The sequence below is a fragment of the Megalobrama amblycephala genome, linkage group LG18 (assembly GCF_018812025.1).
Source record: "Megalobrama amblycephala isolate DHTTF-2021 linkage group LG18, ASM1881202v1, whole genome shotgun sequence".
In the NCBI taxonomy this organism is placed as follows: domain Eukaryota; kingdom Metazoa; phylum Chordata; class Actinopteri; order Cypriniformes; family Xenocyprididae; genus Megalobrama; species Megalobrama amblycephala.
Genome location: NC_063061.1, coordinates 19,567,444 through 19,580,512, shown reverse-complemented (window position 1 = coordinate 19,580,512; position 13,069 = coordinate 19,567,444). Strand labels below are relative to the sequence as shown.

Genomic DNA, 13,069 nt, shown 5'->3' with positions numbered 1-13,069 from the left:
GACCTGAGAACTGGTGTGATGTGTTCATGTTTTCTGGTTCTGCTCAGAATCCTGGCAGCAGCGTTCTGTACGAGCTGCAGCTGTCTTATGGTCTTTTTGGGAAGGCCAGTGAGGAGCCCATTACAATAATCCACCCTGCTGGTGATGAAAGCATGAACAAGTTTCTCTAAGTCTTGACTGGAGACAAAGCATCTAATTCTTGCAATATTTTTGAGATGATAATATGCTGATTTAGTTATTTAGTTAGTCTTTACATGGCTACTGAAACTCAGGTCTGACTCCAAAATCACACCAAGATTCCTGACTTGATTTTTAGTTATTTGACCCCTAGAGTGAAGGTACATGTTCACTTTGAGAAATTCATCTTTGTTTCCAAACGCAATGACTTCAGTTTTGTCTTTGTTTAACTGAAGGAAGTTTAGGCACATCCAATTTTTAATTTCATCAATGCACTGGCACAGGGAGTCAATGGGGCTGTAGTCGTTAGGTGATAGGGCTAGGTAAATTTGGGTGTCATCTGCATAGATGTGATATGCAATTTGGTTATTTCTCATTATTTGGCTCAGTGGCAGCATATATAGGTTGAACAGGAGGGGTGCAAGTATTGAACCTTGAGGGACTCCGCATGTCATGGATGTCCACTCAGACTTATGGTCACCAATACTCACATAATAACCTCTCCCTTCTAAGTACGACCTGAACCATTTAAGGACCATCCCAGAAAGCTCAACCCAGTTTTCCAGCCTGTCAATAAGTATGTTGTGATCGACAGTGTCAAATGCAGCACTGAAGTCGAGTAGAACCAGCACTGATAATTTACCTGTATCTGTGTTTAGGCGAATATCATTTATTAGTGCTGTCTCTGTGCTGTGATGCGGTCAGAAACCAGATTGAAAGTTGGCAAAATATCCATTCAAGCTTAAGAACTTGTTCAGCTGATTGAAAACAACTTTTTCAATGATCTTGCCTATGAAAGGAAGATTTGAGATTGCTCTGTAGTTGTTCAATATGGTGTTATCCAGACTACTCTTTTTCAGGAGGGGCTTAACAACTGCAGTTTTCAGGGATTTTGGAAAAGTCCCAGAGAGAAGTGAGGCATTTATCACTTCTAGGAGATCTGCTTCTAAACAGTTAAACACTCTTTTGAAAAAAAAGATGGGGGAAGTGTGTCAAAGGTGCAGGTTGATGTTTTAAGGTGCTGTACTGTTTCTTCCAAAATTTTGCCATCAATTGCTTCGAAAACAGACATAATAGCTACTTTCTGAGGTTGTGATCTGATCTGTTTTACTCCAGTGCAGCTCAAGGATGTGCTGATCGCCTTTCTGATATCATTAATTTTCTCAGAGAAGAAGGAAGCAAATTCACAGCATTTGCTGTCTGAGAGCATTTCACTGGAAATCTGACTTGTTAGTTAGTCTGTTACTTGTTCTGTTAGTCTCTCTACAGTAGCCAAAAGAGTGCGGGTGTTGTTTAAGTTTCTGTTTATAATATTTAAGAAGAAGCACTGTCTAGCTTTGCCTAGTTCCACATTGAAAGCATGAAGGATATTTTTATAGATGTTATAGTAGATTTCAAGTTTTGTCTTTCGCCACATGTGCTCAGCTTTTCTGCATTGTCTTTTCATATTTTGCACTGCTGTTGAGTTTCTCCAAGGTGCTTTTTGTCTGCCACTCTTCTTCCTGACTTTCATAGGAGCAATGTTATCAATAACATTCTGTACTTTTGAGTTAAAAGAACCAAGGAGAAAATCAACAGAGTCTGCAGATATGCTTGGTGTTAAAGATATAGCCTTCATAAACAGTGCACTAGTATTCTCATTTAAGCATCACTTTTTGACCGAGATAGATCTAACTTCAACAGTCGGAGAGATCAATATATCAGAGAAAATACAGAAATTATCAGATAGCGCTACATCTTTAGTGACAATGGATGAAATGTTTAGACCCTTACTAATAATTCAATCTAGAGCGTGTCCATGATTGTGTGTAGGTCCATGTACATGCTGAGTCAGATCAAAAGTATTCAAAACTGTTAGGATTTATTTTGCCATACTGGATTCTGCATTTTCTATGTGGATGTTAAAATCCCCAGTAATAGCAAAACAGTCAAACTCTGAAGAAATTGCTGATAACAGTTCTATAAAGTCCTCCACAAAGGCTGGAGAGTATTTTGGAGGCCTGTAAATAATTATAAGTAGAATGCGAGGAGCACCTTTTAACACAATACCCAAGTATTCAAAAGCCAAGTAATCACCAAATGACACTTGCTTGCATTGATAGACATCTTTAAATATAGCAGCTACACCTCCACCTCTCCTAACAGCTCTGCAGACACTCATAAAAGTAAAGTTAGGAGGGGCTGTTTCATTCAGGATTGTTGAACTGCAACTGTCTTCAAGCCATGTTTCATTTAGAAGCATAATGGAGATGGAGGAGGGTGTGGGCCCTGGTGTTGTGGCAGGGGCCGAAGAGCTCTCGCAGGAGGAGGGGGAGGCCGAGCTGGGCCCACAGGTTTTGGTGGTTTCGGGGCTCGCTTTTTTGTTGATATCTGGGGGCTCGCAGCAAAACAGTGGGAGAGTTTGGTTCCAGCATACACCAGTTCCTCCATTTTCTCTGAGAAGCACAGAAGAGGGGATGCTGGAGAGAGGGATAACGTGTCCGGTGAGAGGGGCTGTTGCTCTTGGATCTTGGAGCAGTTCTAACATGTCACTGTCTATCGGTGAGCTCGGTGGGCAGGGCACAGTCAGGATTGTGTCCGTGAGCAGTGGTTGTTGTGGCTGCGTGGTGTTATCATTGACCTTGTGGGATGTGTCAACCGCATGTCCATTCAGGTGCTGAAAAGTCCTGTGGTCAGTTGTACTCTGTCCAGGTGTGTTTGTGCCATTCAGGTTGAGTGGATTTGCACACACTGCTGAAGGATGATGGAGGCAGAAGTAGATATTGTCCTTTAGCACTCTTGAGCCCAGTTTGTTTGGGTGCAGGCCATCATGAGTGAACATTTGTCTCTGACTCCAGAAAAGATTGAAGTTTTATAACGCTTTATACAGAGAGAGAGACCGGATAGCTGGACTGAATGGTTGCAGCCAAGTGCAAGCAAAACTTACGTAGGCTATCTGACGTTTCACATGGGGTTTATTATCAGCACCGTTCCCACGAACACATGGGGCAGTTTGCAACACTTCACTGACAACTTCGTTACTGAACAAAACAAAAGAAATAAGCGGCAAAGAGCAACAAAGATAAATCATGCACACATGCAATGCTCACGGTTCGCGCTCCATCAATATACTGCCCACTCATCAGTGAGTGAGAGAGAGTGCATTCCGCCTTAAAGGAGCAGTACCTAATTCCACTTGTTACAAGTTGTCGATGAAATTCAGTCCCTTTACGTTGCAGATTTTTTTGCAGTCATGTGTTAAGCCCAAGCAACCGTGTAAATCTATTTGTTCCTCTTGTTGGGAGTGGTCCACTGATGAACGACTGAACTTTTAGTCTTCTAAGCATTTCAAAAAGTTCATTTAAATCCCTTTTAAGGAGTTCTGACTGCTCCTTCTGAATATCATTCTTCCCCACATGGATGATTAGTCGATTTGCAGTTTTATATTTCATCAGAATGCTCTTAAGTTCCCTGTTTACATCAGAAACTGTTGCTTGTGGAAGGCATGTAGTTGTATCCCTGCTGCTAATGTTTCTGATAATAGAGTCACCCACTATCAGAGTCCTGGGCTCGGCTGCTCTATGAACTGAGTGCCGCTGTCTGCTCGAAGTTGAGCGGCAGTTCGCATCGGTGTTAGCTGCTGGCTGATTTGATCTGTGTCCGATCAGGTTTGGGGATTCCTCACCCACATTCATCATGTCTGGAGATTCCTCACCCACATTCATTAACACTTCAAATCTGTTCTCCAGATGTATTGGCGGTGGTAGGGAGCTAGTGTTTGGGGTAGAGGATGCTACTGCAATATGTGATACTCATGACAATCTGATGTCTCGGGTGCCTTTGGGTCTCGCTCCCTGTTTGTGCCATCGATTAGTATGTTGATCAGTTTCGCCAGTCAGTATGGTCTGTTTAGGAGCATTAGATTCACGGGACTCATCGACTGTGTGCTGAGGACGTCCATGACGAAGCTCTGTTGTGTGTTGCTTCTGGCTTGGTAGTCCCGCAAGTAACTTTGTTTCAAGAACTGCAATCCTTTGTAGAAGTCTGTGGCAGTTTGTGCAGCAGGTAGATTCTTCAACCAGAGGAGGCATATTATTTCTAATCCTTTTGGATGTAGGCAGCTGTGTTTTCCCTTCTCCGGAATGTAAGCTGATGGCTGCCGTCAGTGGGAGGCAATTCTTCCAGTTAAAAAGTTTGTTAGTGCCAAGATTTGTTGTTTGAGCACAGAGTTGGGAATTGATCCACCTATGGAGCCAGCATCCTGAATTTCAGCCAGAATTTGTGCTCTGATGTTGTGAGTTGCTGGGGATGTTTCTGAGGCGATGGCATTTGATGGTACGGGCATAGGTATCACTGTAAAAAGAGAATAATGACATTTAGTTTGGAGGAGAGAGCTTAAGAACTGGGGCTGCGATTGTCAGCGGAGGCAGCCTCACACTTAAATCGGTCTCTGGGGCTTCGGGAGGAATAAAGGGGGACATATAAGGAGGAAAAGCAGAGTGACGGTGAGAAGTGTGGACTTGTGCAGCAAGCGGAGGCAGCCTCACGCTTATTTGAGCAGCTGGAGCGGCCGGCTATGGAAAGTGGGAGGGGGTTAGAGATGGTTGAATACGGGTGTTGAAATGCTTGAGTTTGCGCTGCTGGCGGAGGCAGCCTGATGTATGTGGCGCTGCAGCGGGAAAAAAAGACTGCGAAAGACTGAGCCACTGCGGAGGAATCTGCAGCATGGCCCAGGCTCGCTGATGCTGTGAGTGGTCTTTTGGGGCCTTTTGCCACTGTCACCTCTGGCTTGCTTAGTTGGGGACACTTGATATTCAACAAAGTTTTGATCTGCCTTCATTAACACCATTGAATGAGAACTGAATCGAACTGGATGATGACATCATTGTTTCCTCCAGAGCTGTTGTATAGATAAATGAACAATGAATAACTAATGTTTTAACTAATGATTTTTACATCGGAATGAATCATTACTGAACTTACTTAAGCTGGACAATGACACCATTTTCTTCTTGAGCTGCTGAGCAGCCAAAATGATTTTCTAGCTATCAATGTAAAGCTGCTCCGACACAGCCTGCATGTAAAAAGCACTATAAAGATGACTTGACTTGGTTGCTGCTCCTATGCGTAACAAATAACTGGAAAAGTGAATAGGTTGGGGTTGGGTCCGCCTTTGGAGCCAGCAGCCTGAATTTCAGATAAAGTCTGGGCTCTGATGTTGCTGCGACCTCAATAAAACAAACAAAACAAGATAAATTCAACAACAATTTAATAAAATAAAACCAACACTTCATATATAGTGGTGTTAGATCATTTGCTAATAGCATTTGACACTTTCAATAAAACAATTGTAATTGGTTAGAAAAATGTTTTCCATGCATGCTTGAACTGAATGCGGTGCATTTACGCCCTTCTGACTAGCAGACGTCACCAGCGGGTGACATTTTGAGCAAAACATTAAATCATTTTGCGAAGCAATTGGTTCAATTGATTCAAAGTTTCGAAAGCTTTGTTTCTCCCATCACTAGGAGGAACCCTCATATTAACAGTTTATTTTCATCAGTTATCTTTAAGTCTTTAAGTTACTTATCAGATACAGATGACGTAGAATTTATTTGAATCCATAAGTGAGAACGAATGCGTGTATGAATTTGTCCTACCAGTCTGTGCAGCGTCTCTTTAATGATAGTGAAGCTGGGTTTGAGTCACTTCAAAACAGAAACACATAACGCTATATAACTTTCAGTTTCTAATCGATTGTGCTTATAAATCATAGGACAGCTGCTGTTTTTACACGTGCGTTTAAGATACAAGGAAGCAGCACGTTAGAAAAGAAATGGCAAATCACTTGTATGAAAACGGTTTAAAACATGCATTTCTTCTGATTGAAATTGAGTATCCAGATAGCATAAATTGTGATTTAACAACTGAAGCATAGCGAAATACAAACAGGGGCAGCAAAAAGAAAAGGATTTGTGCCGTGTTCTTATGGTTTTGAGCTAGCGCGGGTGGAGAGTGGAAGCTGGCTGAAAATGAATCTGTGGCACGGCTTGTTGAGGGCCTGCTGCAGTGGCCTCACACTGGAGGAAGGCCCATTCCTTTGTAGGATTAGGGCAGCATTGCCTGAGACACAAACTTACAGTTCGAGGGATTTTATTTGTCCATTTCTTTATGTCTGGAAGGATTGGATGGGCTGAAAATGAGAAAGTCGCGGAAAGAGATCGCCGTTGTTTTGCCGGTGGTAGGCCTCAGCGTGCTGGCTGTTTTGTTTGGGCTGACACCTGCAAGATAATGCCGAGGGATCAGCAGTGGTGCGATAAAGATTGCGGAAAAAAGTGTTTTGTTTTTTTTGTTTTTTTCAATTGGACTGCGAGAGCTCACTTTCGGACATGTTGGGAATGTAGTGTGGGGCCTAATGCTGCTGATAAACTCTAAGATGAACAGAGGTAAGTCTGCTGTATTTATACCTCTTGTTATTGGTTGAGTTGATTAACTGAATGCTCTCCACTTGTAAATGAAAAATGAAAATGACTTCTGAAGAGACACAATCGTTATAAATGATTAAACGATTTTATTTAGGCTTTTATTCACATATAAACACTGATCAGCAAATAAGCACTCAAATTTGGTTAATGGAAGCTCAAGCATACTTGACATGCAAGAACCAATGAGGTTAATTCTTGAGTGTGCCGCCAGCACAATTGAGCTTCTGCAAGAACAAATGAGGTTTGTTCTCACGCAACAAGCAAGCATAGGGGAGCGCGGGGCACAAACTAACGTGGGGTTAGTTGTAACACACATGGTTTAAATACTTCAACACATGCTAGCATGAAGAAACTTAGCATATTTACTAGTTGCCATATCGACAATATAGAAAAAAATTGCGCCAAAAATCAAAAATCTTTGGAAGATATCACTGAACATTTATTTAACAATAGCAAAAGTAAATGTCTTAAGCTATTTTTTCATCTATATTTTTTGTTTTTATTTAAAATTAGACAAATCTGATATTATTTTAATCTCCAATCTCTTGTTTAGCAGTTTGGGTAGTTCTTTAATGCTTCACTGACTAGCAGAAGACACTAACCAGGTTTAAATTCCAGTTGCACAGATAGGGTTCGTTGTAACCCTATGTTACAATGTGCCCCGCTATTAGAGCTATACTATTCTATACAGTTACGATACAACTGGCATAATCAACTTTTATGAATTTCTGTTGATAAACTATGGGAAAAATGGCGAATAAAGACTGAGAGGAAGAACCTGAACATCCAGAAAATATTATTTCAAGAAATGTTCAGGCTCGTCTATTTTTCTTGTGTTCTGTGAGAGCTGAGAGTGGAGGGAGAGGAGTGTTTTTGTTCAGCTCTGTGTTTGTATGAATGTTTGAATATGTTTCTTAATCTGTTTGCCTGTATTGTTTTGACCAGTGCTGTATAGCTGTTTTGGAGTGTGTTCATTGTCAAACTACAAAATTATTTAAATTTGAATTTCTAAAAAAAATGCTATTATTTTATATGAAAAAAATAATTATTGTCTTTATTGACAAAATATTTTAGTTTGTCATATATATATTTTAATTAAGTCAGATAAAAATTTTAGCTGTCATATGGTCATGTTACAACATGCCGCATCACATGTTACAATGTGCTCCACCTATGGGGCATGTTGTCACATTTCACTTCCCTTCTTTCAGGGTAAATAAAGAAAAAAAGTATACACTGTATTAATGAAAAAAATGCCACATATTTGTACCAGACATGTGTGAAATTAATGTGGAACAAAATAAATTCCCTGAACTCTAAGCAGATTTACACAAACTGAGAAAGTCAAAAAGCGTTAGGTTGTGCCCCTTTCTCCCCTACATGAGTTTTCGCTTACCATATTTGAGTGCTCGCTGATCAATGTTTATATGTGAATGAAAGTCTAAATTAAATCTGTTTTTCATTTAAGTCCATAATGTCTCTTTACAATTTAAGTTCTCTGAGAGAGAGAAAAAAGTTGTTTTTAACAAGTACAAACAAAATGGGATTCCAGCTCCTTCAGAGCTTGGATCCCTAAACATCTTTACAGCACATTACAGTACAAGCAAACATGATCAGTAGTCCACCAATCACAGCAAAAGAGAATTGTTTTACACCCTGGGGTATGACAAAAAAAAAAAAAAAAAAAAGTTTTTATGTGACACACATATAAAATGGTCAAGTCAACTCCTCTGAAACAGGTTTTGCTATTGAATGAAGGTTTTGCTATTGAATCTCATGATCACCAAGTTAAAGGGAATGCAACAGCTGTGTGCCACTATATATTAAACTAAAGCGACAACTATTTATCTATCAGTCATCTATCTTGGTAAGTATACATGCATCAGTGGGGTACACAGTTAAGGGGTGGTTCTATTTTTCATTATCAGCAACTATCAAATAATTCATACCTGCTGCTGTGGATAAAAGTTTATAAGAATTGGTTTCACACACCAAGCGTGAGTAGCGCGTATTTTTTTCGGCATGCATGTTAACCAGTCACACCGGGAGCAGGAGCAGCGCGTCAGCGTCAAGCAGGAGCGTCGCGTAAGCAGGAGCGTCGCGTGAGCAGCAGTAAAGCGGGGGTTTCGGCGCCAAGTCTATTTTTGCTGCGCTGCTGACGGTCAATTAAAGTGAAAGTACACTTCTGATGGACAAAGTAAATATGATTTCACACTAAAGGTGCTAAAAAATGCACAGAATAAGCATGTCTAGTGTGTTTTAACAAGAATTTGACTATGTCAGAAATAAAACTATATATATATATATATATATATATATATATATATATATATATATATATAGATAGATAGATAGATAGATAGATATTAGAATAAAAACTATTTATAGAACATTTACTCATTTAAACTTGTTTTTAATTCTGTTTGGATGAAAGTATGGTGTATTATAAAAACTAAAGTAAACTAGCCAGAAAATATGATATATAAACATTCTTTTAGTTGTTACAATGACAGGTATAGGCTCTTGAACTACCCAAATCAAACCCGAGTTTGCTGTCTTTTTTCGTCAGGTTTGCTGTCTTGTAAACATGCACACGCGGCAGATGATGTAAAACACAAAGATTACTTCATTCGTGTGCATTAATGGATGACAGGAGGCTTTTATTTATTTATTTACATGGGAATGTTGCACAACTCCACATGTTAACAAACTTTCAAGACTAGCTTATAAATGACCAACTTATAAAAACAAATTTATAGTTGTCTTTATAAAGAAATGCTCACTTTATATGTAGCTTGCCTTGGAGCCGCTGCTGTGACGCTGTACAAACACTTGCAGTGTGAATACTCACGCGTCTCTGCAGCTGAAGTGAGGATGTAGTTAAGCTCACGCGCTGCTCAAGCTTGCAGTTTGAAACGGGCGTAGAGGGATTAGCAAAAATTGTTATTTTTGGCCACAATGTGAAAATTACAATGTAAAGATTTTTATTTTTATTATTTTTTTTTTTTTTGGCATTGTTACTTCTGTTCTTGTTAAGTATTTGATATTACATAGTACATACTGTATGTGCTGCATTAATTCCTGTTCTGACTCTAGTCTGTGTTTCACAAAAGCATCATAAGCTTAAGTTGATACCACAATCTGCTGTCTCTACGATCTACTTAGGCTTATACAATGCTTTTTGGAAAACGCAGCCCTGTACTGTAATGTATGTTTTGTTTAGGTCACAGATGGACAACCTGACATTCAGATACAGCATACTCCTAATGGAAGGACTACAAGTTACACATCTGTCCAATCATCTCGCATTCATGCTTTTTTTGCTTGCTTACATATTTATTATAGTATCTAACATTGGAATTTTGATTCAGATCTCAGTGGAAAAAAGGTTACATCAACCTATGCATATTCTTTTCTGCAATTTGCCACTGAATGATGTATTAGGGACAATTGTTCTTTTGCCACGCTTGATGAGTCAAATTTTAACAGACCCCTCTGAGCGCTACATCACATATGCGGAGTGCGCTATCCAAGCTTTTTTTGGACATGTGTATGGAACCGCATCCCACACTATTCTAATGATCATGGCCTTTGACAGATATGTGGCCATTTGCAATCCATTGCGATACCCAACTATAATGAGCAATAATATGGTGGTTAAACTGTCAGCAGGAGCCTGGGGTGCTGCAGTAGTGCTGGTGGGAATTCTGATCGGCCTCAGTGTGCGTCTCTCTCACTGTAGATCTGTGATTCAAAATCTGTTTTGTGACAACGCTTCACTATTTAAACTGTCCTGTGAAAATACAACGATTAATAATGTATATGGATTAACTTTTACTGTAGTTTTACTAACATCCTCATTGGGGAGTGTGGTATTCACATATCTCAGAATAGTGATGGTATGCTTCAAAAGCAAAAACAAAGCAACCAACAGCAAAGCAATAAAAACCTGCAGTGCTCACCTGGCTGTTTATATAATCATGATGGTTTCTGGATTCACCACAATTTTTCTTCACCGTTTCCCTGCATACACTGAAAGTAGAAATTTATCTAGTATAATGTTCCATGTTATTCCACCAAGCTTGAATCCCATAATATATGGTTTGCAAGCCAAGGAAATCAGACAGAGACTGTTTAAACTTTTTTATAAAAGTAAAGTTAACTCAATGTGATTTTTGTTACATTACATATATTTTGTTTTATTATAACTTTTCATTAAATGCTAATGATAAAGTTTAAATGATACATATATAGTGTCTGCATTTTGTTCATTCTAAACATTACTTGTGTAAATAGCCTACTGTATATAACAATATATGCATAGGAGGCATCAGCTAAAAACCTTGTGATTAATGTGAACAGTGGTGCTACAAAATATGCACTAATAATAACACCCTACTTCGGGTCAGAAGTGAAGAAGTAATAAATTATATATGAAGCATAAAGGGGCATATATGATTTAGAAATTAAGACATATATGATGCCAAATAAAAAAATAAAAAAATAAACAAAGAAGACATTCAGCAAGTCACACAAATCCATAATGTACATAAATTTCCCTGCCTGAAAAAAATTTTCTTCTTTTAATACTACTTTCCATTATATCATGATTTTCATTAAATTTAGTACCAACTTGAAAATGTCATGCAACCACACTGAACAAACAACATTGTGGACTTTGTAATATTAAGATATACCTCAAACAAGTGGGCAACACCTGTAGAATGATTACCAGTGGCAGGTAGATCAGATGTGATCGAGTAATACTGCTTTTATACAATCATTATATAGTCAAGAGATTCATATTGAAAGTATACATTTTAGAAAAAGACATTTAGCTTTTTTTTTTTTTCCTTCACTACCAATGCAAAGAGTTTCTAAAGAAGTCAAAGGCTCAAGCTTTGTGTCACCAAGAAATGCACAGAATGCTATGAATTAGGCAAGGCAAGTTTATTCATTCAAAGTGCTTTACATAGAAAATGAATTAAAATAAGCATAAAATAATCACAACATATGCATAAGATATATATATATATATATATATATATATATATATATATATATATATATATATATATATATATATTTGAATACGAGAAATATCACGAGTAGCCGTGCGATATAGCTGTATATCAGCACGGCTGTGATTTGGGCGTACACAGCGTGCTGATATACAGCCATACTGCACGGCTACGAGTGTGATATTGTGTTTATACAACAGTTCAACGGCACGAGTGTGTAAATAAATAAGAAACGGTTTGTCTTTGAAAACCCTCTTTTGTGAAGAACTACTTCCTTCCACCACGGATTCAAATCTCAAGTTGAAAGCCCTGGAGAAGTTTTGACATGCCCTGACATTTGTGCTTTTTTCAGTTGTTCATAAGCATATTAATGGAAAAAGTGTCATTACACTGTATTCAGCACAAGCTAGGCTACCATAATATGTGAGCAACATGTATCTACATGTTTGTATTTTTGAAGGAATAACGTTTATGCGTGGTTATTGAAAAAAACAAAAAAACTTAAGTCACTGAAATAAGGCCACAAAACTAATATTATATATTATATATGTTCACAAGACTTCTGGGTATTGGAGGTTGTAGACTAGAGTTTTTGCTTCAAAAAAATGTAATAATTATTCTGCCTACTCGTTCATATAAAACAATATATTGATTGAAATTTTGTTAGACACTTTTTGTGTTGAGGCGTGAATCTTGTAAGACACAGTATGCGTGGAGGAGTGAATCTTCATGAATAATGCTGTGATTCACACCTGAGACAAAGACCCGCACAATGACCTGCATAATGACTAGCATAATGAGCCTTTCAGTCAGGTAGGCTATGTGAAAAAACCCTCTGTGACCATGATGAAAAAGGTATTAATGGTAATATAATAAAAAAAAAACATGATTTTTGTGATCTCATGCAGGCACGTATTATTGCACATGTGAAGAAAATTTTGTATAGGCCTATTATAGTTTAAATTACAGTACCAGTCAAAAGATTGGACGCAATTTCATTTGGAAACCAAGGTCCTAGAGTCTGGAGGAAGGGTGGAGATGCTCATAGCCCAATTGGCTTGAAGTCCAGTGTTAAGTTTCCATAGTCTGTGATGATTTGGGGTGCAATGTCATCTGCTGGTGTTGGTTCACTGTGAATCTACAGGGTATTGTCAAAAGGAAAATGTGAAACAAGAGACCAAAAACTGCAGATGAGATGAAGGCCACTGTCAAAGAAACCTGGGCTTCCATACCACCTCAGCAGTGCCACAGACTGATCGCCTCCATGCCATGCCAAATTGAGGCAGTAATTAAAGTAATTAAAGGAGCCCCTACCAAGTATGGAGTACATATACAGTAAATGAACATACTTTCCAGAAGGCCAACAATTCACTAAAAATGTTTTTTTTTTATTTTTTTTTCATTGGT

General features: G+C 38.6%; 1 protein-coding gene across 1 annotated transcript; it reads left to right on the top strand.

The window, feature by feature from the left end:
• The first annotated feature begins 8,378 nt into the window (after nt 1-8,378).
• LOC125252745 (olfactory receptor 52N2-like) lies at nt 8,379-11,643 on the top strand. Its single transcript, XM_048166304.1, has 2 exons — nt 8,379-8,508; nt 9,865-11,643. Exon 2 carries the CDS (start codon nt 9,872-9,874, stop codon nt 10,811-10,813), a length of 942 nt encoding a protein of 313 aa, XP_048022261.1. The 5' UTR covers nt 8,379-8,508; nt 9,865-9,871; the 3' UTR covers nt 10,814-11,643.
• The last annotated feature ends 1,426 nt before the right edge of the window (nt 11,644-13,069 follow it).

Coding starts and splice junctions, on each gene's coding strand:
- LOC125252745 (XM_048166304.1), top strand. CDS start 9,872: ATGGACAACCTGACATTCAGATACAGCATACTCCTAATGGAAGGACTA.